This window comes from Prionailurus viverrinus, chromosome D3 (genome assembly GCF_022837055.1).
Source record: "Prionailurus viverrinus isolate Anna chromosome D3, UM_Priviv_1.0, whole genome shotgun sequence".
NCBI lineage: Eukaryota > Metazoa > Chordata > Mammalia > Carnivora > Felidae > Prionailurus > Prionailurus viverrinus.
Genome location: NC_062572.1, coordinates 29,826,436 through 29,853,544, shown reverse-complemented (window position 1 = coordinate 29,853,544; position 27,109 = coordinate 29,826,436). Strand labels below are relative to the sequence as shown.

At 53.7% G+C, this 27,109-nt stretch overlaps 3 protein-coding genes across 4 annotated transcripts; 1 reads left to right on the top strand and 2 right to left on the bottom strand.

The window, feature by feature from the left end:
- The first annotated feature begins 274 nt into the window (after window positions 1-274).
- Window positions 275-1,477, top strand: TSSK2 (testis specific serine kinase 2). The gene has a single exon (XM_047826605.1). It carries the CDS (start codon window positions 375-377, stop codon window positions 1,461-1,463), a length of 1,089 nt encoding a protein of 362 aa, XP_047682561.1. The 5' UTR covers window positions 275-374; the 3' UTR covers window positions 1,464-1,477.
- Window positions 1,478-3,347: 1,870 nt separating this feature from the next.
- Window positions 3,348-12,959, bottom strand: ESS2 (ess-2 splicing factor homolog). Of its 2 annotated transcripts, XM_047826597.1 has the most exons (11): window positions 12,763-12,959; window positions 11,821-11,989; window positions 11,632-11,733; window positions 9,295-9,464; window positions 8,829-8,946; window positions 8,393-8,526; window positions 7,573-7,675; window positions 6,495-6,604; window positions 4,401-4,516; window positions 3,610-3,895; window positions 3,348-3,513 (listed from the first exon to the last, which is right to left on the bottom strand). In XM_047826597.1, the coding sequence occupies exons 1-10, from the start codon at window positions 12,892-12,894 to the stop codon at window positions 3,616-3,618; spliced, it is 1,434 nt and encodes a 477-aa protein (XP_047682553.1). In that variant the 5' UTR covers window positions 12,895-12,959; the 3' UTR covers window positions 3,348-3,513; window positions 3,610-3,615. The 2 variants fall into 2 exon arrangements, with proteins under 2 accessions (XP_047682553.1, XP_047682552.1); XM_047826596.1 differs by having other exon boundaries at window positions 3,348-3,895; window positions 12,763-12,958.
- Window positions 12,960-17,249: 4,290 nt separating this feature from the next.
- On the bottom strand, window positions 17,250-18,541 carry GSC2 (goosecoid homeobox 2). Its single transcript, XM_047826575.1, has 2 exons — window positions 17,930-18,541; window positions 17,250-17,362 (listed from the first exon to the last, which is right to left on the bottom strand). Exons 1-2 carry the CDS (start codon window positions 18,539-18,541, stop codon window positions 17,258-17,260), a joined length of 717 nt encoding a protein of 238 aa, XP_047682531.1. The 3' UTR covers window positions 17,250-17,257.
- Between the last annotated feature and the right edge of the window lie 8,568 nt (window positions 18,542-27,109).

Genomic DNA, 27,109 nt, shown 5'->3' with positions numbered 1-27,109 from the left:
GGCATGGGGTTGGCACTCCGGCTTCGCCTGGGCAGCCCTCCCTTGGGCCTGACTCATGACAAGGAAGCCATAGCGAAGAGGAGGAGCAGGGAGGGTTACCGCAGTCCTGGGTACTGACTTCCTTCCTGCTGGGCCAGCCTGGCTTCCAGGGTTCCAGGGGCCCCGTTTTCACCCAACTCAGTCCCCACTCCCGGCAGCCTGGCTTTATGACTTCACATGCTGAAGTCACGCAGAGACAATGCTGAGCGTTACACCCCTCTAAGTCCAGGCTCAGCCCAGCCAGACAGCTCCTCACAGTGTAAATGAGGACAATGCCCACTGGCCCACGTGGGGAGGGGATGTAGAGCGCAGCGGCGCCAGCCACACCTGGCACCATGGACGATGCCGCGGTCCTAAGGAAGAAAGGTTACATCGTGGGCATCAATCTTGGTAAGGGCTCATATGCAAAAGTCAAATCTGCCTACTCTGAGCGCCTCAAGTTCAACGTGGCGGTCAAGATCATCGACCGCAAGAAGACACCCACCGACTTTGTGGAGAGATTCCTTCCTCGGGAGATGGACATCCTGGCAACCGTCAACCACCGCTCCATCATCAAGACGTACGAAATCTTTGAGACCTCTGATGGCCGCATCTACATCGTCATGGAGCTCGGGGTCCAGGGCGACCTCCTTGAGTTCATCAAGTGTCGGGGAGCGCTGCACGAGGACGTGGCTCGTAAGATGTTCCGCCAGCTCTCCTCGGCTGTCAAGTACTGCCACGATCTGGACGTTGTCCACAGAGATCTCAAGTGCGAGAACCTCCTCCTCGACAAGGACTTCAACATCAAGCTCTCTGACTTTGGCTTCTCCAAGCGCTGCCCGCGGGACGGCAGTGGCCGCATCATCCTCAGCAAGACCTTCTGTGGGTCGACGGCTTATGCAGCGCCTGAGGTGCTGCAGGGCATCCCCTACCAGCCCAAGGTGTATGACATCTGGAGCCTGGGCGTGATCCTCTACATCATGGTCTGTGGCTCCATGCCCTACAATGACTCTGACATCAAGAAGATGCTGCGCATCCAGAAGGAGCACCGTGTGGACTTCCCCCGCTCCAAGAACCTGACGGGTGAGTGCAAGGACCTCATCTACCGAATCCTGCAGCCGGACGTCAACCGGCGACTGCACATTGACGAGATTCTCAGCCACTCATGGCTGCAGCCCCCCAAGCCCAAAGCCATGTCTTCTGCCTCTTTCAAGAGGGAGGGTGAGGGCAAGTACCGGACCCAGTGCAAACTGGACACCCGGCCAGCCTCTCGCCCCGAGCACCAGCCCGAACACCTGCCTGACCACAAGCTGGGGGCCAAAACCCAGCACCGGCTGCTGGTGGTGCCTGAGAATGAGGACAGGGTGGAGGACAGGCTGGCTGAGACCTCCCAGGCAAAAGATCATCATGTCACCGGAGCCGAGGTGGGGAAAGCAAGCACCTAGCGTTGCTAAGGGCCCGGGGGGCGTGGTGCATGGTGTGCACCCACATAAACTAAATAGGCAGGTAGGAGCTGAAGAAGGCACAGGTGCAAGGAACAAATAAAATCTGTCAATTAAACCACTATTTTGATTATGTTCTATTAGCTTTCTTCCACTTAGTAGCAAAAACATTAATTACTGACCACCAAATAAACCACAAAGTGTATACATGCATCAAGAGTGGCCCCTGAGGAGTCTTTTTCTCTAGGACTCAGGCAACCACCCTCCCTGTGGCGTGGGGGTCTCCAGCACAGGGGTGCACAAGCAGACTTACAGCGAGGCCCTGTGGGCAAGAAGACCTCAGCTGCAATCCACTCCCAGGTCCTCACTGTCTCCCTCTGACCTGCCCCGGGGCCCAGCGCCTCCCAGGCTGGCCAGCTGCTCGTGTCTCTCCTGCTCAAGCACAGCACGGTCCACCTGACCCTGACCCCATCCTGCTCCTTCAGACAGCCCCTTTCTCCATGTACTCTGCTCCCTCCATGGCTGTGATTGAGACCAGTGACCTCAGCCCTTCGAGTGCCCTTTCATCTGCTGGAATAGCCCCAGCCCAGACCTCTCACCCACACCCTCTCCACCCCATCCCGTCCACCCCACACACCAGCCAGTGCTCAAGGGGGCCAGCGCTTGGCCTTAGGTGGCCTTGCCTGGACAGCATCTCCCTCTGTATCTCACTCACATCCCACTCAGACTTCTGCCTCTATGCTTTTCTGTCCCATGCCCACCCTTCCCTGTGGGGGAAAAGCACCAAAGGCCACACTTTTCTGACTCCCCCCCCCCCCCCCCCCCGGCAGTCATGGATCCACCTGCTGAGTTCAGTCCCACCCCCCTGGTGAGTTGCAAGGCTTGGCTGGGGTTCAGCCCCCTGGGAGCTGACAGGAATTGAGGAGCACAGGCTGGTGGGTGCCCAGGCAAGCAACAAGCCCACGCCAGCCTTCAGGGAACATGGCACTCATGGAGGCAGCCAGAACCCATGCGGGACAACCCAAGACAACGGCCAGTGCAGGGCTGGGCACACTCAAGAAGAGAAAGACTGGTCTGAGTAGATTCCAGGCTGTCTTTCTCGGGCAGTGCAAACCCCTAGACGGGCACAACCTGACCCTACCTGAGGCCCGAAGAGACCCATCTGGGAGCCAGCTTGGGTCCCCCCTCTCCCTGTGAAGCAGCCCTAGGAGGCCTGGGCACCAAAGCCCTCTGGGTCATGGGCAAGTGTGGCCTGTAGTGCACATGGTGCTATGGGGTCTGCATGGGACCTGGCCCCACTGCTTCTGACACGGTGACCCAGGTTACTGTTACCCACGGCTCCTGCTAGTGACTCAGCAGTGTATGGAAGGCAGCGCCTAGAGCACTAGGAGACGGAAGGGCAGGAAGACAGAGACAGCCCTGCCCCATCTGAGCTGGAGACCAGGTACTTGGAGGTGACGCTGAGGCCACTGGGAAGGTGCCTCACGTGAGGGGCTGTCTGACACGTAGGACCTGTGCAGCACTGTCACCTGCAAACCACAAGGGCTGGGCCTGGCTGGGGAGGCTGGAGACCTGGACCCAGAGCCCCAGCAGAACATGAGGGGCATGGAAACTTTCAAGGATTCCCTACTTCCCTCAGAGGGAAAGAACTTGGGGGGCAGGGCCCAATGTGCTGTGAGCTCAGCCCAGAGGGCAGGTTCCAAGACTCGGGGGTGCCACAGAAAGAAATGTAGGTAGTGGCAAGAAAGGCCAGACACCCTGGTCTTCCAAGGGTCACCTCACCCAGAAGCTTCCTTCCAGGAAGGCCTGCAGTCCTGAGACCGTGCTGTAGGCACGAGGGCCGCCTAAGGGCCGTGCAGAGCAGGCCGGACACAAAAGCCTGCCAGATGGTGCTAGGTGCTCTTTAATGACAGCTAAATAAAAACAGGCAGTTGATAGAAAAGAGTACGAACAAGACCGTGGGATGCACCCCAAGGGCTGTGAGGGCCAAGTTTTGTACCAGTCTGGCTGAGGCATGGCATCTCTTCTGTGGCTCCTGGGACAGTCACCATTTCTGGCCCGGGCCTGGGTCCCCAGAAGGCCGGAGTCCTCTGCTGAGTGGGCAGCTGCCCTGCAGGCTCCACAAAGCTTCCACAGGCCCGACCCGGGCCTGGCCCTAGAAGAAGTCTGAGGCTTTGCGCCGGGCAGGGAGTTGTAGCAGATTGTCCGTGATGGAGGCTGGATCTTGGTTGAGGGGGGTGCGTGCTGTAGAGCCAGGAGCCGGAGTGCTCGTGGGGGTCTGGGGCCCACCAGCTGGGGTCTTGAGGTGGGTTGAGCGTGCTGGAGATGGGGTGTAGCTGGCCCGCAGGGCCCGGTCTGTGTACTTGCTGGCTGTCCTGCTCACGAGGCGCTGCAGGGCTGGAGACATGGCTGGGCTCAGGCCTTTGGGGGTGAGGCTGGGATGGAAGAAGTGGGTGAATGAGGCACCATTAGGCCCATGTGGGCACCACCGCAGCAGGGTCTCCCATGGCCCCACAGGAAGATACATGGGAGATGCATGGTCATTACAGGCTGAGGATACCAGGTGGCCTGGCACACAGCAGTGTAGTCAAACTTAAGGTTCAGTGGTAGTGCTGCCCTTGGCTGTGGGGCTGGGATGGACCTCAACTCTCTCCAAGGAGAATGATACACCTGTTTCCAAAGCGCTGACAGGAGCTCATAGCGGGACGAGGGGCCCAAAGGTGTCTCTAAGGGTTGTGCCAAGGAGGCTGAAGAAGGAAAAGACGGAGAGGGGCCCTGCATCCTGGTTCAAACAGGCCATGCCCTGGACCAGAGGAGCTGCTATAGGACCCACTACAGAACGCCTGGGCCTGCCCTGCACACTGTGCATCCATATGCAGGGGGTGGGGCCATGTGGGAGCAGGGAGAGACCCCCACCCACACAGGTCAGCCACGCCTCACCTGGCCAGGTTCTCCGTCACTCTCCTCAAGGCTTCCTGCTTCTTGGCCCGGTTCTTGGCTGCAGCCTCGTTGGCCATCTTCAGCCCCAGCCGTTCCCTGCGGCCCGGCTCCAAGATCTACATGACAGCAAGTCTGTGGGTAGCCTGCCACCGAGTCAGGCAGTCCTTTGCTGGTGGGGCACCTGCCTCTTTTCGTGGCCCCCATGATCCTCACAACCCACTGCCACCTTCCTAAAAGCCCCCCAAAAAGCTTGCCTGAACTGCCCACCTGCCTGTCCTCACGGACCCCTAAAAGCCAGCACTGCCAACTTATGAACCTCTGACAGTCTTTTAGGAAAGAAAGGGGTCTTTTTGAATCGGCTTCTCTGTGACTACCAGAGTAAACAGCTTTCTGTTTAACATCTATTGACCTTCTGTATTTCTTTGCAGAACTTCCCGAGATGCATCCTTGGTCTCTTTTTTTCTATTAAAGTGCTTGTTCATTATTTAGTGTTTTACCCACATCAGTTACATTAAGCTATGCCATAAAAATTCCCTCTCAGTTATTTGCTTTCAGTTTCTCTTACTTTTTTTTTTTTTTTTTTTGCTGTATTTAAGTTTATCACTTCGTACAGTATAAACTAAACCTCACTTCCCTTAAGATCTAACCCTTCCTACCTTAAAATCAGATTAAATACTATTATTTTCTTCTAAGTGTCTTACATTGACTTATACACTTAATATTTCTGCTTCCAGGAACTCGTTCCATCTTATGTATCAAGAACTTCATTTCCACATACTCTACTACTCAGCACAATTTGAGCTGTTGTCTCTCGTGTACCCTGAATTCTGATTTGGACGAAGGTTTGTTCAGAATCTCTTCCCTACTGCCCCATAGGCTCTAGGACCAGGGGCAGACTTGTGACACACCTGTACCTGTGGCATGCCTTAACACCTGCCGGCACACGCTCCTCCCTGTCATTCCTCTCTTCAGTTTTCCTTGCTTATCCTTGTGTGCCAGGCAAGTTTAAGAACCAAGGGGCCAAAATCCTCTGCGCACGTTCTGTCTAGACATGCGTTGCTTCTCACGGGGAGAATGAGCGGAGCTATGCTAGGGAGGCCTCCCGGTGGGGCCCGCACGCTCCAGCAGTTTTCCTTACGTAAGTCTGCAGCACTCGCCTGTGGTTTCTTTACAAGAGCTTAACTATTGCTAGTCGTTCTAAATTTCTGCTGCTATAGTGAATGAGACCTCTTTTTCTGTTGCACTTCAAACTGACCACTGCAAGTGTTTAGAGCGGCCAGTTCAAGACCATGTGTGACCCAGCTCCCCATGCAACAGACCTACATGAATCCCAAATTCTGTGTCTGACTCTTTGGGGTTTCAAGGCACGTGATGTAACCCCACACCCTTTGCCCTCTGCAACATCACTGACCTCCACCTCCTGTGATCTCCTAGCACTCCACGCTGGGAGTGTTGGCCCAGCACCCCAAGAACAGGACAGCATGCTCCCAGCTTCCAGCAACTTCTCTTCCTTCACATTCTAAACTATGTCACTCGGGTTCCCCAACAAACTGTGCAGACCAGAGCACGCTGCCCTCCCCAAACCTCTCTGGGGCCCCACACCATCCTAGGCCATCCCATCTATACAAACCATCTGGCACTTAGCTTCCCTTCCCTACCTGCTCCAGGCCTCATAACTCCCCCACTCTGACAACTTCTAAATAACAAGTGCCTCCTGATTCATGCTGTCCTGTAACCAGAGTCCTCTCTCTGTAAACACGCAACCCCCTGAAGACACAAACCACATCCCACAGAACACTGGGGTTCTGGGGCCCTCCCTGGTCCACAGGCCTGCAGACTCAAAGGGCCATGGCTTTGGTGCCCTGACCTCACACCCGAATCCCTCCGTCCAACCACACCTGTCCTTAGTGCTCTGGTCCTATTCTGAAGTGCAGTACCTGTGCAAGTATGCAGCCTGGAGCATGGCTTGGCCCTTCAGTAGGCTCTAGTCTGACCAGTGGGAGCTAGCTCATCCTCTGTGTATTGAGCTACAAGTTCTCAGAGGACCACATGCCCTCTCAGGGTCGCACCTGAGTTCCCCTCACCATGACCCACCTTGAAGGCTGGCCCTGGTGTCCTGTCCACATAGGGGGTCTCAGATCCTTCCACTCTCAAGGGAGTGTTTTCAACCTCCCCCCAGGTCATCAGCGGTGACTCGTTCACACCTGTGGATGGAGAGAGCCCACAGTTACCTCAGGCCAGGGGATCTGGGTGGGGGTCCTGCCAGGCCCTCTCTCCTACAACAGCCAGCTCCCACCATGAGCATCCCAGCTAACATACACCAAGGTTGGCAGTTGGCCCACTCTCCTTCCCTGGGACTCTGGGACCTGGTACCTCTGCCCTCTGAGATGACAATGCCAAGGCTACTTTGAGCCCAAGGCAAGCCCAGGCCCCTACAGCTGTGGAGCTTAGCCTGGGAAGGGGGCTCCCCAGAGAAGCCAGGCTGGGTCAGCCAGGCCCCCATCCTAGCACATGGCCAGGGGAGCCGCCTAGAAGTTGCTATGGCATGCCACCCCAAGGTGGGGAGACACTTGGGGGCTTTCAGAGCACCCAAACCTCCCAGGACCCTGCACAAACCTGTAGTGCCTCCATATACCCTGGCCTATGTCACAGCAACCAGCAGCCCAAAATACAGAGGACGATGCTCGGGAGAGCAGGAGGACACCACCTGCACCATGAGATTGTCCCCAAGTCTCATAAATCTCCTGTGTGAGGTCACGCAGGGCTGGAGCCCAGAGCTTCTTCCCTATGCCCCTACACTTAGCCTCCCCCTGCCCAGCCTCCCCGTGCCCTTAAGCATGCTTGCCGCAGCCAGTCTGTCCAGTAGAGCCCCGACACCCCTGGTCCCCAGCAAAACCAGTCTGTCCTGCTAAGCTCAGGGCAAGTCACGAAGACTGCCAGGCTGAATGGGCTGGGACTCACACATCTCAAATCAGGTCTCCCTAAGAATCCAGCCCGCCCATAGCCCCATTCAGCCCTGTCATTGCACAGGTGGGACACTGGGTCTCTGAGTCATATGAGGCACAGGGCAGACATGGGGAAATGTCAAGGGTGCCAAGAGCCAACTGAGCAGCCCACCTCCCCACAGGCAGTCCTATCAGGGGGCCAGCTTGACAGAGGGTCTACTACTCACCAGGGGCAGGAGAGGGGGTTGCAACAAATCCAAATCCGCCCACTCGGGGGGAATCCTGGGGGATCAGTTCTTTGCCATCGGGGCCCACCTTGCCCTGTTTGTGCTGGAACAAACAAGACAGACCAGTGTTAAGGGGGAGCCAAGCCTGCTCCTGCCAGCTAGCTGAAGGGCAAATGCACAGGAACAGCTGGAGAGAGAAGGACCCTGGCCCCTGCAAAGATTTTGAGGACCTGTCAGAGCAGGTATCAGAAGAGAAGCTTCCCCTCCTTCTGGCCTCAGGCCAGACTCCACAAAAGCTGCTTTCGGGGACTACCGACTTGGACCCCCCCAGGAAACTACAGTGACCACTGGCACACATGTGCTCTGACCTCTTTCCCACAGGTACCTATAGAAGCTTACAAAACAGTCTCCTCACTTCCTGCCTCTCCCTCTCCTGGAGTCACCACTGCACCATGACACCCAGGCCCAGAAACCCCTGTTGTCTGCCCCACCAAGCCTCACTGAGCCCCAGCCTGCACACCCCACCTACCCCTGCCCTGCCTGGTACAGAGGTGTGGGTCTGGCCAGACTGGACTGGCTCCCAGCAACGTCTCTTCTCTCATGTCCTTGTCCTCCAGGGACAAGGAGCAGAACTGACCCACCAAACATCTCTGGCCCCAGTAGAAGCCCATACAGTCGAGAAAAGGCTCAGGACCCTGCCGCACAGGAGCTCCAAATACTCCCACGCTGCTAGTCTCTGCCAAACCCAAGAACGGTACTAATTTAATGAAGGCAGCCAAGATCAGAGAGGTTGTGCCCACATCCAGCCACTGCCACTCACCTGGGCATTGAGGGCGGCGGCCTGCTGCAGCTGGGACCTGCTCAGGGCCTGGCTGAAGGGGTCCCTGAGGAAGCGAGTATTCTTATGCACCACCTGCCTTGGCTTCTTAAACAGCTGTTCTTCATCAGGGACACCTGGCAGGTGGAGACAAGATGGCAGCGGTGTCAGAGGGGGTGGGGAGTCCCCATTACTGCCCTGCACTCAAGGCTTGAGGTAGAGACTAAGTCATTCCCCAGTGAACAGAAGCACGGGGCCTAGTAAAGCAGGGGACGGCCTCACTCTCTCACTGACAACACACAGGCTCCTCTGCCCCGAGACAGACCAGGGCACCTCCGAGGCCCAGTATGCTAGGGAGCAAAGACCCACACACACGCCCTAAGGCCAGATCCAAACACACTGTCCCACGCCATGCCACCTGCCAGCCCTGCCTGCTCACCCTCTGGGTAGTACATCAGGGAGTTTTTGGCCTTGTACTTCCAGGTCTCCACACCGGCCTGGCTGCTCTCAATGGCTTGGTGCTCTGCCGACGGAAGTGCAAGATTATCTTTCTGCCTCTGCATCACAGGGGAAAAGTGAGGGTCAGAGAGGTGCCCAGGCACTGTGCCCCTGGCCCCAGGACTCCCTCCATCCTGACAGAGGATGCCTGTGCCCCTGTACCCAAAGACACCTTCTCAGGGGCGCCTGGGTGGCGCAGTCGGTTAAGCGTCCGACTTCAGCCAGGTCACGATCTCGCGGTCCGGGAGTTCGAGCCCCGCGTCAGGCTCTGGGCTGATGGCTCAGAGCCTGGAGCCTGTTTCCGATTCTGTGTCTCCCTCTCTCTCTGCCCCTTCCCCGTTCATGCTCTGTCTCTCTCTGTCCCAAAAATAAATAAACGTTGAAAAAAAAAACAAAAACAAAGACACCTTCTCAAACTCCTCCTCGGCCTGGTAGAGCCATGTGTGGCGTGCCCGGCTCTTCTCCTTGGCCACCTCCATGATCTCCTGGAAGGAGGCATTGTCCTCACTTGTATACCGGCTCAGGAAGACATCCAGGCTGGGCAGGGGCTCCTTCTCCTCCTCCTCTCCAGCCTCTCCTGCTCAGGAGCATAGGTGGGATGACACAGAATCACAAACAGCATCAACACTGCTTTGCAGTCACAAGATCTCAGGAACCAGGCTACCTCATAAGCAGAGATGGAACCCTCACCCTGGTTGCGGGTCTGTTGATCAGAGCCCACACCATCAGACAATTCCCCTCCTAGGGGCAGAATCAACCCCCCTCTCCCCCTGCCAACTGCCCAGGGAGCACTCAGGGGCTCTCCTCAACTGCTGGATGTCAGGTGAAATGTTATGTTTGACTCAGACCAGAAGAGTGACATCCAGGGGCTACAGAAAAGGCAGGTGATCAGTCAGGTCCTGCCTTGCCAAAATTGTGCTGATCCTGTAGGATCCACCTTCAGAGCCCCAAGCTCTCTCTCCATCCCTGGGTTTTCTTACCCTGCCTGCTCCTCCCTTCTTGGTATCTGTGCTACAGGTGGATGGTTTGTCACCTAAGCCCCCTAACCTGCTAGCAGGCTTTGATGGCAGGGACCCCGTATGATCCAGTACTCTAGATGGGGCCTCACAGGCACTGGGCCGCGACTCCAGCCGCCCCTCCCACCGCTGTAGAAAGGGGCACCCCTACTGAGGTCCCATCGCACTGCGCACAGTGGTACACACTTCAGCAGGCCCATTAGGTGGAGAGCTTTGTCTCCCATTCTGCTGAGTCCTGACCACACACAGACTCCTAGACTGAACAAAGTACAGTGGCTAAAAGCTCAAGACCCAGAGGCAGAAAGAGAACTCAAACCCCATTCCACCACCAACAAGCCCTGAGACCTCCTTTCCTGAGTCTCGGCCTCCTTACCTGTGAATGTGAATGATGATGGTACCTATCACTTAGGTCACTGAAATGATTCTTAGATATACTGACAACGCGTATTTAAAGAAAAGGAATCTGCAAATTGCCTGTGATGCATCTGCCACGTTGCAGTAGAGAATCAAACTCCAAGGACACAACATGACAAACCATGGTAAGGGCACAAAGAAGTAGACTTAAAAAAAAAATTTTTTTTAACATTTTATTTATTTTTTTGAGAGAGAGAAAGACAGAACACGAGCAGGGGAGGGGCAGAGAGAGAGGGAGACACAGAATCCGAAGCAGGTTCCAGGCTCCAAACTGTCAGCACAGAGCCCAATGTGGGGCTTGAACTCACAAACTGAGAGATCATGACCTGAGTCCAAGTTGGATACATAACTGACTGAGCCACCCAGGGCCCCACAAAGAGCTGGATTTTGAAGCAGAAAATATTTTGTCCGTGTAGACACACAACGCACTGCACACTAGAACCTGGTAGAGAACAGCATCTTATCTGTCTGAGCACTGATGTTCTACTAAGAACAAAATAATCAACTGATCATGAGAAAGTCCTGTAGCACGTAGTATAGTCATGTCCAACAGGACTCAAAATGCTCTTTCCTAGAAAAAAATCCCTCATAAAGTTGGAACATGTCACGATCCCCAATACATGCACTGAGGAAGACAACTCTTTCATTTGTTCTATTCCCACAACACACCGTGTACTGTTCTGGATGCAAAGTATACACACAGAGGTGAGACAAAGAAGCTCTTGTGGAGAGAAGAAGCAATACGTAGAGAAATGCCTTTTTAGGTGCCATGTCCTGCAGTGAGAAAACAAAGCCAAGCAGGAAGGCAGCATGCATGAAAGGTGATGTAACTTCACGTTGTGGCGGGGGGGGGGGGGGGGGGGGGGGGGGGAGACAGTGGTCAGGAAAGGTTTCCCTGAATGGGTAACATCTGAGCAGAGACCTGAGGGGAGAGAAGGTGTGAGATGTGCAGCTATCCAGGGGAAGAGACTAACTCTGAAGACACAAGTGCAGAGGCCCTGAGGCACTGTAAGGAGACAGCAGAAAAGGGGCCCTCCAAGGCCCATGAAGCCCACTGGGCTGGCACACAGTGAGCAGGCTGGTGAGAGAGGTGGCAAGATTTTCATTCCACAGAGGAGGACCAGAGGCTCAGAGAACTGCCCTGTGTTTGGGAGCTGGACCCAGATCTTCTGTCTCCTAGACCAGTGCTCTTTGGTGCCATGGGTTGCCATGTAAGCAAACAGAGCCCTCAGGGACAAGATGTGATCTGCCTCTGAACCAGCTCCTCAGGGCCACATAGGATAAGACTCTAGACAAACCCAACCACTCACTCACCATCGCCATCTTCCAGGCCTCGGCCCCGGCCCCGGGGCTTGTTGCCCACCATTCCGGTGCCTGTGTGCACATCAGGGGTTTCAAATGTGGCTGGAGTCACATCTAGAAGGAAGGGGGTAGGGATTAGAGCCAGTCCAAGGCATCCGCTCAGGAGGAGTTCCCCTCTCAGGCACCCACTGTTGCTCTTACAGGGCGGTGGGGGCTCTCGAGACATCTTGCCCAGAGCAGAGCCAAACTTGATGGCAATCTGACGCATCCGCTCCAGGTCTCCATTCTCCTCGGCCTCCAGGTACTCTTTCTGGGCCTGCAGCTTTTCTACATCAGGAAAGAAGTCCCTCTGGATGACTGTCTGGAGGCCCTGTCAGAAGTCAGAATAAAAGTCATAGTTCACACCTGCCTCTCCATCTACCAATGTACATGCTAAGGTCCTTGCTGATGCCCCCAACCTCTGTCCAACCCAATGATCTTCTGAGGTTACCTGCACTTTCCAATGACGATGAGCATCCCTTACGATCTAATGCAACACCTAACATTACTAAACGTTCACCTGATTTCTATGAAACCCTTCTCTCTTCCCTCACTGGTCACTCTCATTCTCCTTTACTGGCTCCACCTCCACACTAGCTGGACCAAGGTGGGTGTTGCCACCTTCATTCCACCTGTAACCTCCTATTTCCAATCTGAACCCTTTACCTGGATGACTTCAGCCTGTCACCCCCACCAGCAGCACTGGTTGAGATTCCCAAATCTGTACCTCCAGCCAGACCTTGCTCCTGGCTGCACGTCTGTGCACCTAGCTGTCCACTAATGCCACCTGCCTGTCCCAGAGGCTTCCCAAAAACAAACAGCTCTGTTAGCAAATCCTCTCTGCTACCATCCTTCCACATTCCTACTTTAATAAACCGCCCCCACTCTCCTCTAACAACACTACTAGTGCCTCCCCCATCAAGACACCTCACTCTGCACTGTTCTTATTTGGCTCTCCAACTGCCCACACCCCAAAAGCACGGACTCAAGTTGCTCCACCTCCGCGAGGGGACGAGACTGCCACGACCCGAGAGGAGGGGCCCGAGAAGAGCGCGAGGCGGGGAAGGGACCTAGAATTCGCTAGCGTCTTCATCGAGGTCTTACCTCGATGTACTCTTCTTCGTCCAGGACCCGTTGCTTGCTCGTCGCAAGCGACTCCCCTGCCGCGCGCTTCCTCCGGGGCCCGGACGCGGCAGGGAGCAGCAGGGCCCGGGTTGATGCGCCGGGCGTCTCCATCGCTATCCCAGGGCCGCTCGGGCGGCACAGGCACGTAACAGGGCCCGGAGACGGCGGGGGCGGAACTGCGCCAGCTGCGCAGGCGTTTGCAACAACCCACCAACGGAAGAGCTGCGCATTTTGAAGACCAGCCCGCGCTCCGTGGTGACGCCATTATAATCCCTGGGCCTTATGGGAGTTGTAGTCTTTGCCCCTCCCCGCTGTGGTCCTCCGAATCTGGACTATGGGCACCAGAGGGCGCTATGGTGTGGGAGGCTAAGGGGCGTGTCACTCACTCTGATCCTGAAAAATTCCAGCACTGCTAAATTGAAAGGCCTTGAAATTCCGGTTTCTCGAAAATAATCATTGGGTATGCTTCTATATCATTAACAAAAACACATTTTGGCTATATACTCGTTTCAAAGTTTTTATTCAAACTTTATACCAGAAAAGACCACTAAGACAATTTCTTCTTGATAGTTATCTAACAAAAAAAAAAAAAAGAAAAAGAAAGAAAGAAAGAAAAAAGAAAAGAAGAAAAGAAAAATGCGATGGTCCAATAAAGAAATGTCTGGTTAAAAATTATTGGGTTCCGGGGCGCCTGGGTGGCTCAGTTGGTTAAGCGTCTGACTTCGACTCAGGTCATGATCTCACAGTTTGTGAGTTCAAGCTCCACATCGGGCTCTGTGCTGACAGCTCAGAGCCTGGAGCCTGCTATAGATTCTGTGTCTCCCTCTGTCTGTGTCCCTCCCCTACTCACAGTCTGTCTCTGTCTCCCTGAAAAATAAATAAACATTAAAAAAAATTTTTTTTGAATTATTCGGTTCCTGGGGCGCCTGGGTGGCTCAGTCCGTTAAGCGTCCAACTTCAGATCAGGTCATGATCTCAGGGTTCGTGAGTTTGAGCCCTGCATCAGGCTCTCTACTGTCAGCAGGAGCCTGCTTCCGATCCTCTGTACCCACCCTCTCTCTCTGCACCTCCCCCGCTTGTGATCTCTCTCTCTCCCTCTCTTAAAAATAAATAAACATCTGGGGCGCCTGGGTGGCTCAGTCGGTTGGGTGTTCGACTTTGGCTCAGGTCATGATCTCGCAGTCCGTGAGTTCGAGCCCCTCGTCAGGCTCTGTCCTGACAACTCAGAGCCTGGAGCCTGTTTCAGATTCTGTGTCTCCCTCTCTCTCTGACCCTCCCCCATTCATGCTCTGTCTCTCTCTGTCTCAAAAATAAATAAACGTTAAAAATTTTTTTTTTTAAGTTTAAAATAAATAAATAAATATTAAAAAAAATATTCGGGGGGCGCCTGGGTGGCGCAGTCGGTTAAGCGTCCGACTTTAGCCAGGTCACGATCTCGCGGTCCGTGAGTTCGAGCCCCGCGTCAGGCTCTGGGCTGATGGCTCAGAGCCTGGGGCCTGCCTCTGATTCTGTGTCTCCCTCTCTCTCTGCCCTTCCCCCGTTCATGCTCTGTCTCTCTCTGTCCCAAAAATAAATAAATGTTAAAAAAAAATATTCGGTTCCTGAACACGAGTGGGCTTCCCAGAAGAGGACTAACTTTCATTGAAATGGACAAGAAAATTGCCCGTTTTTCAAAAATGATCATTTCTTCTCCAAAAGAGGTTGTGAACTGTATCAAACAAGTAAGTTCTTCCCCGTAATGATTTAGTATAATAGGCAGCCATTCCTTCACCCACTGGGAAACCCCATGGTGATGATTCCTGCTCTGTGGAACTGACAGTCAAATGGGGAAGACAGACACTAGTTGCATCATCCCACAAACAAGCATAAAATTGCAACGGGGGAGGGCGGGAGTGTGTGGCCCGGATGGCTCAGTTGGTTTAGTGTCTGACTCTTGATCTTGGCTCAGGTCAGTATCTCATAGTTTGTGAGTTCTAGCCCCAGGTCGGGCTCTGCGCTGACAGCACAGAGTCTGCTTGGGATTCTCTCTCTCCCTCTCTCTGCCCCTTCCTCAATCTCTCTCTTTCTCAAAATAAATAAACTTAAAAATCTTTAAAACACTGCAGCAGACAGGTGTTAAAAAAAAAAAAAAAGAAAGAAAGAAAGTTTGTTGTTGGGGAATCTTACCTAGGGGGCAGTGAGGGGAAGTCTCCCCAGGGGCAGAAATGGTTGCAGATCCAAAGGATGAACAGACACTGACCAGGAAGAGGGAAAAAGCGGGTGCAAAGGTCTTGCAGCAAAAGAGAGCTTTTGATACACACAGACTGCAAGGAGCAGTGAGGTATGAAATGATGCCAGATGGGCAGGGGCCGGCTGCATGGGGCTTCATGGGTCACAGTGAGTTTTATCTTTAAGAACAACGGAAAGCCCTTGGAGTGCTGTAGGCAGGGGAGAGGCAGGTTCAAACTTGCACCCTGGCTTTTATGGAGAATGAATTACAGAGGAAACAGAGTGGCTGCAGGTGGACAAGACTGGAGGCACCTACAATGGTCATGGTAAGGGATGACAGCACTTTCATCAGGTTGGTACTGTTGAAGCTGGGGAAAAAATAGCTTCTGGGATTGTTTTTGGAAGAAAAATGGATTTGCTGCTGGCCTGGGATGGTGGGTGAGGGAGAAGAGGGGTGTGGGTAATTGCTAGTCCTCTGGTTCATGCACCTGGTTTGCACAGGGGAAGAATTTGCCATGGACAAGGTGATTTTGAGGCACAGTGGGCTTCCACATGGAGAGGTCAAGGGGATAGATAGACAGAAGTATCTAGTTAAGGGAAGAGGCCTGGGCTGGAGATGTAAATGTGGAAGACAGAAGGGAATTGGAGTCTAAAAGAGGCAGTGATAAAGCAAGGAGAGAATGGAGAAGAGAGGGCCATGCCTGGGTCCAGCCTGCAGGACACCTATGTTAACGGGCAGCTTGTAGGGGTGAACCTGCCAAGGAGCAGCTAGAGAGAAAGGAGAGAAATCAGAAGGACAGTATAGCCACTGGCCCCTTGAAATGGAGCTCTGATCATGGCTGCCCTCTACAATGACAAAGAGCCAATGGGGGGCTGGGGTCCCAGAGATGAGGGTGTTCCAAACTGCAGGGAAGCTCTGCAGGAGGGCTGGGCAGTATCCAAGGATAAGGCCGGGGTTCGGGGGAAAAGAGCTTTGTGACAGCCAGAAGTGTGCATCCTGAGAGGTGGAGGTGAGTGCTGCTGTCCTGGAGGCATCCGGCAGTGTTAGAGCAGCACTGGCTGGGGACATCATGCCTGCTCAGCTTCTGCACCTTTAATGAATGGACTGTGTCTCCTTTCAGATACCCCATCCCCCAATTTCTTCCAGGACCTGTGAGGAGGCAGAACATGGTCCCCAAGCCAGATGATGGTGTTAGGTGCCTTGAACCCACCGTACAGGCCTACTGGGGAGAGTGAAAGCCTCGTTTTCACACTGTCCTTCACCCTAGGGCTGGGATGTTGGAGAGGAAAACAGATTTTCCAAGGCAGTGGCAGGGGGTGTGGTGCATCCTCCCCAGTCAAACCTCCTCTTGCCCCAACAGGATGGCAGACACATAGCGTGTAAATCCCCCAGAAGGAGGAGGCCAAGGATCTCTACCCGTTCAGTACCTAAAGGCCAGTGCAGACCCCCAGGGTGCTAGGCCATGATCTGTGGGGTAGTCTGCTGTGCTGGGGAGCATAGAAACTGAGGACTCACTGGGCTTTGCTCCCCAAGACCAGCTGGCCCCCACCCCCTGGATGTGGGAGTGAAGTCATGGTGGACTTCGAACTTTGGACTGCTTTTGTGCCGTTTGTAGTTGCTTGTTTATTTCCCAGTATCCAGGCAAGGCTCACAGAATTAAGGGGCAGGGTAGGGGGCTTCTGGAGATGACCTCATCCAATGTCCTTATCCTATAGCTCTGGACAGGAAGGCCCAGTGCAGGACATGCGAGCTGACAACCCCAGAATGCACAGAACACCCCCTTCACCCCCTTGGCCATGTCAAGAGACCTATGTCCATGCTGAGAAGAGGCGGGACATCAGCATACCCCAGGAGGGAGAGGAGGATTCTGGGCCCTCCTGACAAGGGGATGGTTCCTGTCCTGGAGTTGGTGGGGAGTTGAGGAAGCTTATCTGCTCTGTGCCCTGCTCCCAGCAACCAACAACCCCCCACCCCCACCCCGCTGCAGCTCCCGGGGAATCTCCCCGACCCTAGTCGCTGGAAAGGAGAGCACCTGGAGATGCTCAGCGTTCCCTCCTTTCCTGGGGCAGGTGACACAGGGGGTGGGCACGGGAGCTTCTCTGCTGTCTGGCAGAGAAGCTCCTGCCTTGAGCACTAGCTGCAGGATGCGGGAAGCCTGCAGGCGGGAAGAGGTGTCCTCTGTCAGCACCATTTCGGGTCGATCTGTTCCCTCCCTGAGCCGGCCCCAAAGGACCCGGCCAAGCCCGGGAGTAGCTCCCAGAGCCATCAGCAGCTCTCCTTTGCGGGCTTCTTGGTTCCGGGGAGGAGCCTCGAGGTCGCTGACGCGCGCTTCTGATGCCGCCACTTGGCCCGGCGGTTCTTGAACCAGACCTGATGAGCAGGAGGGACCGCTCAGATCCAGCCCTGGGACCCGCGTCCCTCCGGACCCTCATAAGTGGACCAGGCAGGGAGCTTCCCGACAGGGATACGGGCAGGAGAGGGCTGGAGAGCCGGCACGGGGGCAGCGGCACCCACCGTCTCTTAACCGCAGCGGCTCGGGCTGCGGGACGAGGACCACTTTCCCACCCGGACCAGCCCTCTCTCGGCGTGCCTTCCCCCTTCCCCTCCAAGGTGCTCCGGACGCCCATTCTGCTGCTTGGTGCTCTTTCCGAGCTTCCCAAATTCGGGCACGTGAACGCGCGTCTCATTTATCAGGGAGAATTAAAAAGTTTAAGCCAAAGTTAAAGAAAACTAGCCTTATCTCCCCTCCAGTTCTAGTGACACTTTCCGACACTAGCCTGCCCCGCCCGCCCTCGCCCCGGAACCGGCCCTGCGGCCCACTGCGGTTCCCGGGCCTCCCGCGCCTCCCGCCTTCGCGCCAGGGCCATCTTTTCAAAAGAAGGAGGAAGGAAGCCAGCCCGCTCGGACCCTCTCGCCGTCTGGCGGGCGGGCACCCACCTCCACGCGTTCCTCGCGCAGGCGGATGCGGCCGGCCAGGCGCTCGCGCGTGCCCACGTCGGGGTACTGATTCTGCATGAAGAGCGCCTCCAGCGCCTGCAGCTGCTCCTCGCTGAAAATGGTGCGGTGGCGCCGCGTGCGCCGCTGCGGGCCGGGACCGCCCGTGCCGGGCAGCGCCCCCGGGCCTCCCGTGGGCGCAGCCAAGGGCAAGGGCGCCGCGGGGCCCAGCCTCAGCGGCCACGGCAGCCGCGCGCCTGCGGGGTGAAGGCGCGGTGAGGCGCGGAGCGGGGGCCGAGCTCCGCCCAGACCGCCCCGCGCTGGGAGGACCCCCGCGCCCGCGCCCTGCTCCCACTCACCCAGCCCGGAGGCCGGCTCCGGGGGCCCGCGGGGCGCGGCGCGGGGTCCGCAGCAGCAGCAGCAGGCGCAGGGCGCGGCCTCGGGCGTCCCGGGCTCTCCGGATTCCGCGGGGCTCTGGTGGCCGGCGGGCTGCGTGGTGCGGGCGGCCCGTGCCGGGGGGCTCCGCTCTGGCAGGTTGGAAAGGATGTGCTCGATGGAGAAGGGGCAGGGCCGCCCGGGGCCCCTGCGGCTCACCGCGCCCCCCGCCGCAGCCATGCTGGCCTGGCCCCACGGCCACCGCCGCAGGAATATATACGTCGGGGGGGAGCGCGCTGTAATCCCCGGGCCGAGCGCGGAGTCCACGCGGACTAATCCCGCCGCGCCGGCCGGGGCGCGCTAATCCTCGTCTGCGGCGGCAGGAAATCCTTACCCGCATCAGCGCGGGGGCTAGCCGGGCCGCGGGGAGGGGGCTACCAGGAAGCCCTCAGCCCCGCGTCGGTCTTCCTGGCCCCGAAAGGCTGGCAGGACTCGCGGGCACGGAGGCTCCACGGGGAAGGCGCGGAGGGCCGCATCCCCCGGCCCGCGGATCCTGGCGGTCCTCGCCCCGCTTTGGGAGCAGCGGCCTGAGGACGCCCAGACCTTGAAGGCCCCCCGCCCCCGTTTGCCCTGGCGCCTCTTGGCCCAACACTTGGGTACTTCCTCCTGTAGCCACCGAAACCAGGGCTAGCACCTAATCCCCTTGGGGCCCTACAGAGGTGTATGAGCAAGTCTGGAGAAACCCACCAAAACTGCCAATCTCTTGGCTCCAAGACTGTTAGGCTCCAACCCTCAATGGGACCCAACTCTATTGGCAACCCCACGATCCCACTGCTCTTTGGCCGCCAACTCATTTCAGTGGCTTCCACTCATTTCAGAGCTGGGTCTCAACCTCCTGGAGGAAATGGGTGTGGAGCAGGAAGCCACCTCTGCTCATCACTGAACATGAAACCCCACTGCCCGTGCCCCCAATTCTCTACCTTCTCTACTGAGTCAGGGGAGCCTTCCAGACACCATCCAAGGACCCACTCCAGTGGTCTGGAGCCACCTCTCCTTCGGCTTCTTATATGTCCTGGAATCCCCTCCGATAAACATTGAACACTCCTGCCCCACCCTCTTCATAGCCATGCTTCTCAAGCTTGCATGGCTTGCATGGGCTGTCCACCTCCTTACTCTTCAGGCCAGTCCGACTGTCCACACTCTCCTCCCCTGATCCCAGGTCACGCTGCCCAACATTGCTGATGACTTGTACTTTGTGAAATTCAGTGAAGACTGTTCATTTCAAGTAAGTAGCACTGAACAGCCAGCCAGGCACTTCAGCGAAAGACGCTCTTCTCTGGACCTCTGAAAAAGGTTAGTGCTCACAGGACAGAGCAACAGACTGCCTGGTTTATATCCCAGCTGTCACTTTCTGGCCGTGGGACCTTCCATAATGTCCTTCACCCCCCTGTGCCTTGGTTTCCCAATCTGTAAACTGGCATCATAATAGCAATCTAACTCAGGAGGTGCTCTTAGGACTCAACCAATCACTATGTGTGAAACATTAGAACTTGGTTGGGCATGTGGGGGTTCCATGAATGGTGGGTGCCATTGCAGGGCAATGCACTCACATTCCCAGCCTCTCCTCCCACCTCACACATCCTTGTTCAGACTCCTTTGCTGACTCCAAGCTGGTATCAGTGAAAAGACTTTGGACGTCAGGTGGCAGAACCTGCTGACTCAACTCCTGACACGAGTCCTAAAAAAAGGACTCTTTATTGCTCAGTTTATTTATTTCGAGAGAGAGAGAAAGCATGAGTCGGGGAGGGGCAGAGAGAGAGAGGAGAGAATCCAAGCAGGCTCTGCACTGTGAGCACAAAACCCCATGTGGGGCTCGAACCCACGAACCGCAAGATCGTGACCTGAGCCAAAGTCTGATGCTTAACAGATTGAGTCACCCAAGCACCTCAGGACTTGTTAATCTACATGCTCAGTGAAGGAACCGTCACCTTTGTGAGTGGCTCTGCCACTCTCAGCCTGCCTCATGGTTACAATAGGGCTGCCACAGCCCTATACCTCCCATCTCTTCCCATGGATGCTGGGGGAAACCTCTCCCAGCACAGAACCTTCCTCATAGAACCGCATGATCATATTAGTTCAGAGAGACACGTGGGGAGGCACACGGGGATTGACTACCCATCAAGCTCCCTGGAGTTCTGCCAGGATGGGGGCAACAGAGTCAGTGATCAGGAAGATTGTGCCCTCCTCCTCCCAGCCCTGGCAGTTTCTCCATCCCTCCCCACTCCCACCCTGGGTGGTCACCTCCTGCAGCCTTGAAGCTTCCGACACCACCTCTGTGACAATGACTCCCAAGTTGATACCTCTGGCCTGACCTCTCCCTCTGCTCCAGGCTAGTATCTTCCAAGAACCTGTTCTATGTCCTGGTATTTCCTCACCTTGATAAATGTGTCACCTACCCACCTATCCACCTGGGTAAATGCACCATCTCTTCACCAGTCCACCGTGCTAAAGGGGCCCACCACCCCTTGGTGCCTTCCAAACATATCCAGGAATTCCTTGGCCCTTCTCCCTTCAAGAACTGAAATCCAATTCCCTTCCCTTTGAACATGGGCTGGCCTAATGACTCGCTTCTAACCTCCAGAGCGCAGAAGGTCGCAGAAGTGACACTGATTGCTGAGGCCAGATTGGACAGCTAGGTGATACCGCTCCTCTCTCTCCCTCATCTTGGGATGCTTGCTCTTCGAGCCAGCCACTGTGCTGCGAGGAGCCACCAGCAGCCCCAGGAAGAGGCACATGCGGAGGTATTCCGGCCAGGAGCTGCAGCTGAAAGGCCAGCCAACAGCTAGCACGGAGCATCGTGAGTGAGCAAGGAAGCATTAGGGGTGGCTCCCGTCCCAGCTACCATCCACTGTAGCCGTAAGAGAGTCCAAACCAAGCTAACGATAGAGGAGATGGGTTATGTGTTCATAGCACTGAGTTTGAGGTGGCCTGTTGCGTAGCTCTGGATCACCAGATGGGTTCGGTACCAGAATAGGATGCTGCCGATACAAACCCTAAGTCACACGGCATTGGCCTTGGGACCGGACAGCGGGTGGGAGCAGGAAGGGCCTGCTGGGACTGACAGTGGGGTCTTAGAGGGAGGTGAGAAAAATCGTACTGGAAGAGGGAAGAAAGGAGACCCTTGGTGTGGAGTGGCCAGAAGCCTAGCAACATTGCCACCTGTAGTAGCACAGGAAGTAGGACAGCTCCCCTATGGGTTAGATGGTCCAGCTGAGGAGATGTCCTGTGAATGTTTAGAGGAGTTCTGTTCCTCATTGCCAAAGCCTGGAAACAACTCAGATGCCCGTCAGCTGGTGAGTGGATGAATACACCACGGTCCACCACACCAGGGAGGGGCCCAGGGTGGCAGTGAGTGACACACGCAACAGTGTAGGGCCATGTCAGAAGATTGTGCTGAGTGGGAGAAGTGGGTCTCAGTAGGCTCCATACTGCGCGAGTCCATGTATATAACACTGAAAATGGCCACAGGTCTGGGGAACAGGTCAGTGGTTTCGGTGGGGAAGAAGAACCAGGGGGGGAGTTTTCTGGCTAGCACCTGAGGGAGGCGGAGGGGAGGGTGAAATGCTGAGGGGGATCCTGGTTCCATCGCAGCCCGGTGGGGTCTGAGACCACCTTCAGTGAGGTCAGGGTGCACAGTCTCTCTCACTAAGGTGGCTCCCGTCTGGCCAATGCTCCAGAGAAAGGGTCACCTGCAAGTGACCAGCTCACACTGGGAACACTTACCCCAGCCCTGCCACACTCAGCCCCACATTAAGTTCATTGCATTTAGATCCCCAGGGTTCTGGTTGGGCACAATTTCTGTGCATATATAGGAAAGGAAAGCTATTGGATGGGCTGTGGTCCCTGCTGCTTGAGTTAGTCCTGAGCCTGTAACCAGGTGCCATGTGTTTCCCGCCCCTCCCCCCCACCCCCACCTTCTCTAGCTCCCCCTCTCCCAGGAGCACTTAGCACTTCTGAAGGTCTGGGTGCCTCACCTGATGACCCAGATGCTCATCCCTGGGGGCGTGAACCCCTGGGTACCATGCCCTCCTCAGGTTGTGCTGGCTGTAATGGCCCATTTGGTGACAGCTGGGGAGGGGGACATCCAGTGGATGGGAAGATCAAACATCCCTGTTCCTAGGATCTGGATCCAGTACCCCTGCCAGCATGGGGGCCTTTTTGCTTGGTGGTATGAAGAGCCCAGAGTGGCCTGGTAGCTGTCATAGTGTATGTTTTGTGCCACTCATACTGTGTTCCTGGTGAGATTACCCCCTTCAGAGACCCAGAACCTAACCTAAAGTTTCTAGGATGAGGACACAAATTTCCCAGTGGGGTCGCTGGGAGTACCGGGGAGCAGGGTGTCCCACCTGGACCCCTGGGTCCACCAATTGAAAAGCTGCCACGTGTCACACTAGTTCTCTAGGTGCCTCTTCTCCAGACTTCCTTGTCTCTAAACTTCTCTTCTTGCTCTGTCCGCCCCCCCCCCCCAAAGCTACTAGCTCAACTGTTTACTGTGGCAAACAGGGCTCCATATCTTCTTTTCCTAGACACTTTCCCCTCCTTACTACGTGGATGATACAGTGCCCTGGAGAAGCTCTACCCTTTGGAGGGCTTTCCCCTTACTGCTGTCATTCAGGGCCACAAGGGGGTGGCAGTCACTTGCTTGTGCAGCTCACCCGTGTCTAGATGTGCTCAGAGCTGATCCTGGCAATGCACCTCCGTTGTACCTTAAAGTCTTGGTGCCTCTGACAGTATTCAGCTCTGATGAGCCACCTGACCATGTGGTTACTTAATAGCCCAAGGTCAGATGCTCATTTCCTGTTGGGGCCCAGTAACATTCCAGGAACTGTTTTGTGAATGGCGTGTGGCATGGTCTCACTCGAGAACCCTAAGAGTTGGCACTGAAGCTCTCTCACTGGAACCTGCCGGAGGCCCCACTTGAAAACTTTCTCTGCCATAGCATTCGCCACGGGCTCCGCCAGACCCCTGGGCCAGGCACAGAGCTGCTTGTGCCAAAGCCTGGACCTGCTGCAGACCTCTTTCCGCTCTGCGCTCTGTGCAAAGCTGGCATGCGTGGAGCCAACAAACCGCTCATGGCAGTATTCCCAAGTACAGAACGTCAGGCCTCCCAAACCCAAAGAAACCTGCAGTGTGTACTTTCTTAGTGATAGGAGGTACAGGGCACAATTTGTCCTTTACTTTGAGGGAATGTTCTAGCATGGAACATCTAGCATAGGACCACTGGAGTCCTAGAGACTTGGTTTATCTTTTCATCATTGGGTTGTAAGAGCTCTTTGTATATTCAAGATACAAGTCCTTATCAGATATATAATTTGCAAAATCTTCTCCCATTCTATGGTAGTTTTCCACTTTCTTGACAGTGTCCTTTGAAGTATAACATTTGAAAATTTGAATAAATACATTTTTTTCCTCTACTTTTTTTTGGTTTGTTTGTTTGTTTTTAATGCTTTGGTGTTGTACCTAAGAAACCATTGGCTTGGGGTGCCTAGGTGGCTCAGCCGGTTAAGTGCCCAACTCTTGATTTCGGCTCAGGTCATGATCTTATGGTTTGTGGGATCAAGTCAGGCTTGGGATTCTCTCCCTCTCTCTCTTGCTCCTCCCTTACATGCATGCACATGCGCTCTATCTTTCTCAAAAAAATAAACATTTTCAGAAATCATTTCCAAATCCTAGGGCATGAAGATTTACCCCAACGGTTTGCGGTTTTATATACATTTTACAGTTTTAGTTCTTACACTAATTGGTGTTGAGTGAATTTTTTTATGATTTTATTTTTTAAGTAATCTCTACTCCCAACATGGAGCTTGAACTCATGACCCCTAGATTAAGAGTCACATGCTCTACTGACGGAGCCAGGTAGGCACCCCTTGAGTGAATTTTTATATATGATGTGAGGTAAAGGTCAACTTCATTCTTTTGCATATAGATACCTAGTTGTCTCAGCATCATTTGTTGAAAAGATTATTCTTTTGCCCATTGCATTGTTTTTGCCCCCTGGTTGAAATTTAATTGACCATAAGTGTGAGGATTTATTCCTGGATTCTGAATTCTGCTCCACTGATCTATATGTCTATCCTTATGGCAAAACCATACTGTCTTGATAACTGTAGCTTTACAGTCAATTTTGAGATCAGGAAGTTGAGCTCTCTAACTTTGTTATTTTTCAATGTTGTTTTAGTTATTCTGGTTCCCATGAATTTCAGTGTGAATTTTAGAACCACCTCTATGAGTTTCTGCAAACGGACCAGGTAGAATTTTTTAATATTTATTTATTTTTGAAAGACAGAGAGACAGAGCGCAAATGGGGGAGGGGCAGAGAGAGGGGGAGACACAGAATCCGAAGCAGGCTCCAGGCTCCGAGCTGTCAGCACAGAGCCCAATGTGGGGCTTGAACTCACGAGCCATGAGAGCATGACCTGAGCCGAAGTAGGTGGCTCAACCAACTGAGCCTAGACCAATTTGCAGAGTGTCGCCAACTTACCAACATTAATCCTTCCGATCCGTGAACGTGGGATGTTTTGATTTATTTAGATCTTTAAATTATTTTAGTACTGCTTTATAATATTTAGAGTATCTCATTTTCACTTCTTCGCTAATATTCCTAAGTATTTTATTCTTTTTGACGTTATTGTAAATGGAATAGTTGTCTTAATTCTATTTTCCCATTGTGCACTGCAAGTGTATAAAAACACAATTGATTTTTGTACGTTGATCTTGTATCTTGCAACCCACTGGACTCATTTATTAATTCGAATAGTTTTGGGGGGATTCTTTTGGATTTTCTATCTACAAGATCATGTCATTTGTGAACAGCATTTTTACTTCTTCTTATACAATATTCATGTATTGTACTTCATTTTCTTGCCTAATGGCTCTGACTAAAACTTCCAATACAATGTCGAACAGAAGTGGTGAACTTGGGCATTCTCATGTTGCCCTTAATCTTAGAGAGAAAGGATTCTGTCTCCATCATTAAGTATGCTAGCTGTGGATTTTTCAGACACTCCTTATCAGATTGAGAAAATTCATTTTCTAAATTTAGTTACTTATTTGAGAAAGAGGGAGAGAGGGGGAGAGAAAGAGAGAGAGATAATGAGCAGGGGATGGGCAGAGAGAGAGAGGGAGACAGAGGATCTAAATCAGGGTCTGTGCTGACAGCAGAGAGCCCAGTGTGGGGCTTGAACTCACAAACCATGGGATCATGACCTGAGTCACCGACTTCAAGTCGGACGCTTAACTAACGGAACCACCTAGGCACCCTGAGCAAGTTCACTTTTATTGCAAGTTGTTTTTGAGTGTTTTATCATGAAGGAGTGCTATATGATCCATCCAGTTCTTGCAAGGGTCAGACTAATGAATTAAATCGGGTTTTACTAGACATTAGCACCCTGCATCCTTTAGGTCTTTAGCCATGACATTAACCTCTGCTGTTCTTAAGATGCAGCATTAGGTTCTTTAATTTTTGTGGGGAGGTAGTTCAGGAGCTTTCACTTACAACAGAGATCTGACTCTAAAGATCAGAACCACTGTGGAAGTTCTGCCAAGTGCGAAATATGTGTGTTGCAAATATATATTCAAAAACTGGATGGGGCACCTGGTTGGCTCAGTCAGAAGACATGTGACTCTTGTTCTCAGGATCTTGAGAGTTCAGTAAATAAACTTAAAAAAAAAAAACCTGGAAAAGTAACCAGTTCTCCATTTGTTACCTTATCCTCCACCCGATTCTAGCAGGGAGGCCATGATGGTATCTTGGGTCCCTGGTACCAGTATTAATGTGGAGCCTGCTGTAAAATGATCTGGGTTTTCCAAGGTGCCTGAGTGGCTCAATCAGTTGAGTGTCCATCTCCTGATTTTGACTCAGGTCATGATCTCAGAGTCATGGGATTGAGCCCTACATTGGGCTCTGTGCTGACAGCATGGAGCCTGCTTGGAATTCTCTCTCTGACCCTCCTCCCCTCCTAAAAATAAATAAACATTTAAAAAAACTTTTAATGATCTAGGTTTTCCCTTTCTCCAGTATGCAACCACCTGAGTAAATGGACCTAGATCCTTTCACAGAAGGATTAAGACATCACTCCTATAGATACACTTTTCATGGTGTTTCTGGATCCTTACCCATGTGAAGGAGACTTCAGTAGATGAGGTCTGAGCCTGAGAACTGGCTGGAAGTTGGGCAAAGGATTATGACATTCCCTGGGTCCAGTGATCTCAGCCTTTTGCTCTTCTATTATTTATGTATGTTTGTATGTATGTATTTATGTATTTATTTGTTTGAAGGGAGGAGAGAGAGACCAAGCAGGGGAAGGGCAGAGGGAGAGAGATAGAGAATGTTAAGCATGATCCCACGACCCTGAGATCATGACCTGAGCCAAAATCAAGAGTCTGACGATCAACCAACTGAGCCACCCAGGCGCCCCATGCTCTTCTATTATTATTATTTTTTCTAATGTGGTAAAATGTACACAGCCTAGAGCTTACCATTGTAATGATTTTTAAAAAATTTTTTAAAGTTTTATTTATTTTTGAGACAGGGAGAGACAGAGCATGAACAGGGGAGGGTCAGAGAGAGGGAGACACAGAATCTGAAACAGGCTCCAGGCTCTGAGCTATCAGCACAGAGCCTGACGTGGGGCTTGAACTCACGGACCGCGAGATCATGACCTGAGCCGAAGTCGGCCGCTTAACCGACTGAGCCACCCAGGAGCCCCTGTAATGATTTTTAAGTGCACAATTCTGTGGCATTAAGTA

Excerpts from the sequence above, each read along its gene's own strand:
- TSSK2 (XM_047826605.1), top strand. The coding sequence starts at position 375 with ATGGACGATGCCGCGGTCCTAAGGAAGAAAGGTTACATCGTGGGCATC.
- ESS2 (XM_047826597.1), bottom strand. The coding sequence starts at position 12,894 with ATGGAGACGCCCGGCGCATCAACCCGGGCCCTGCTGCTCCCTGCCGCG. Across the intron at positions 11,990-12,762 it reads ACGAAGAAGAGTACATCGAG|GGCCTCCAGACAGTCATCCA; the intron begins GTAAGACCTCGA and ends GACTTCTGACAG. Across the intron at positions 6,605-7,572 it reads AACCCCCTCTCCTGCCCCTG|GTGTGAACGAGTCACCGCTG; the intron begins GTGAGTAGTAGA and ends CTCCATCCACAG.
- GSC2 (XM_047826575.1), bottom strand. The coding sequence starts at position 18,541 with ATGGCTGCGGCGGGGGGCGCGGTGAGCCGCAGGGGCCCCGGGCGGCCC. Across the intron at positions 17,363-17,929 it reads TGCGCGAGGAACGCGTGGAG|GTCTGGTTCAAGAACCGCCG; the intron begins GTGGGTGCCCGC and ends CCTGCTCATCAG.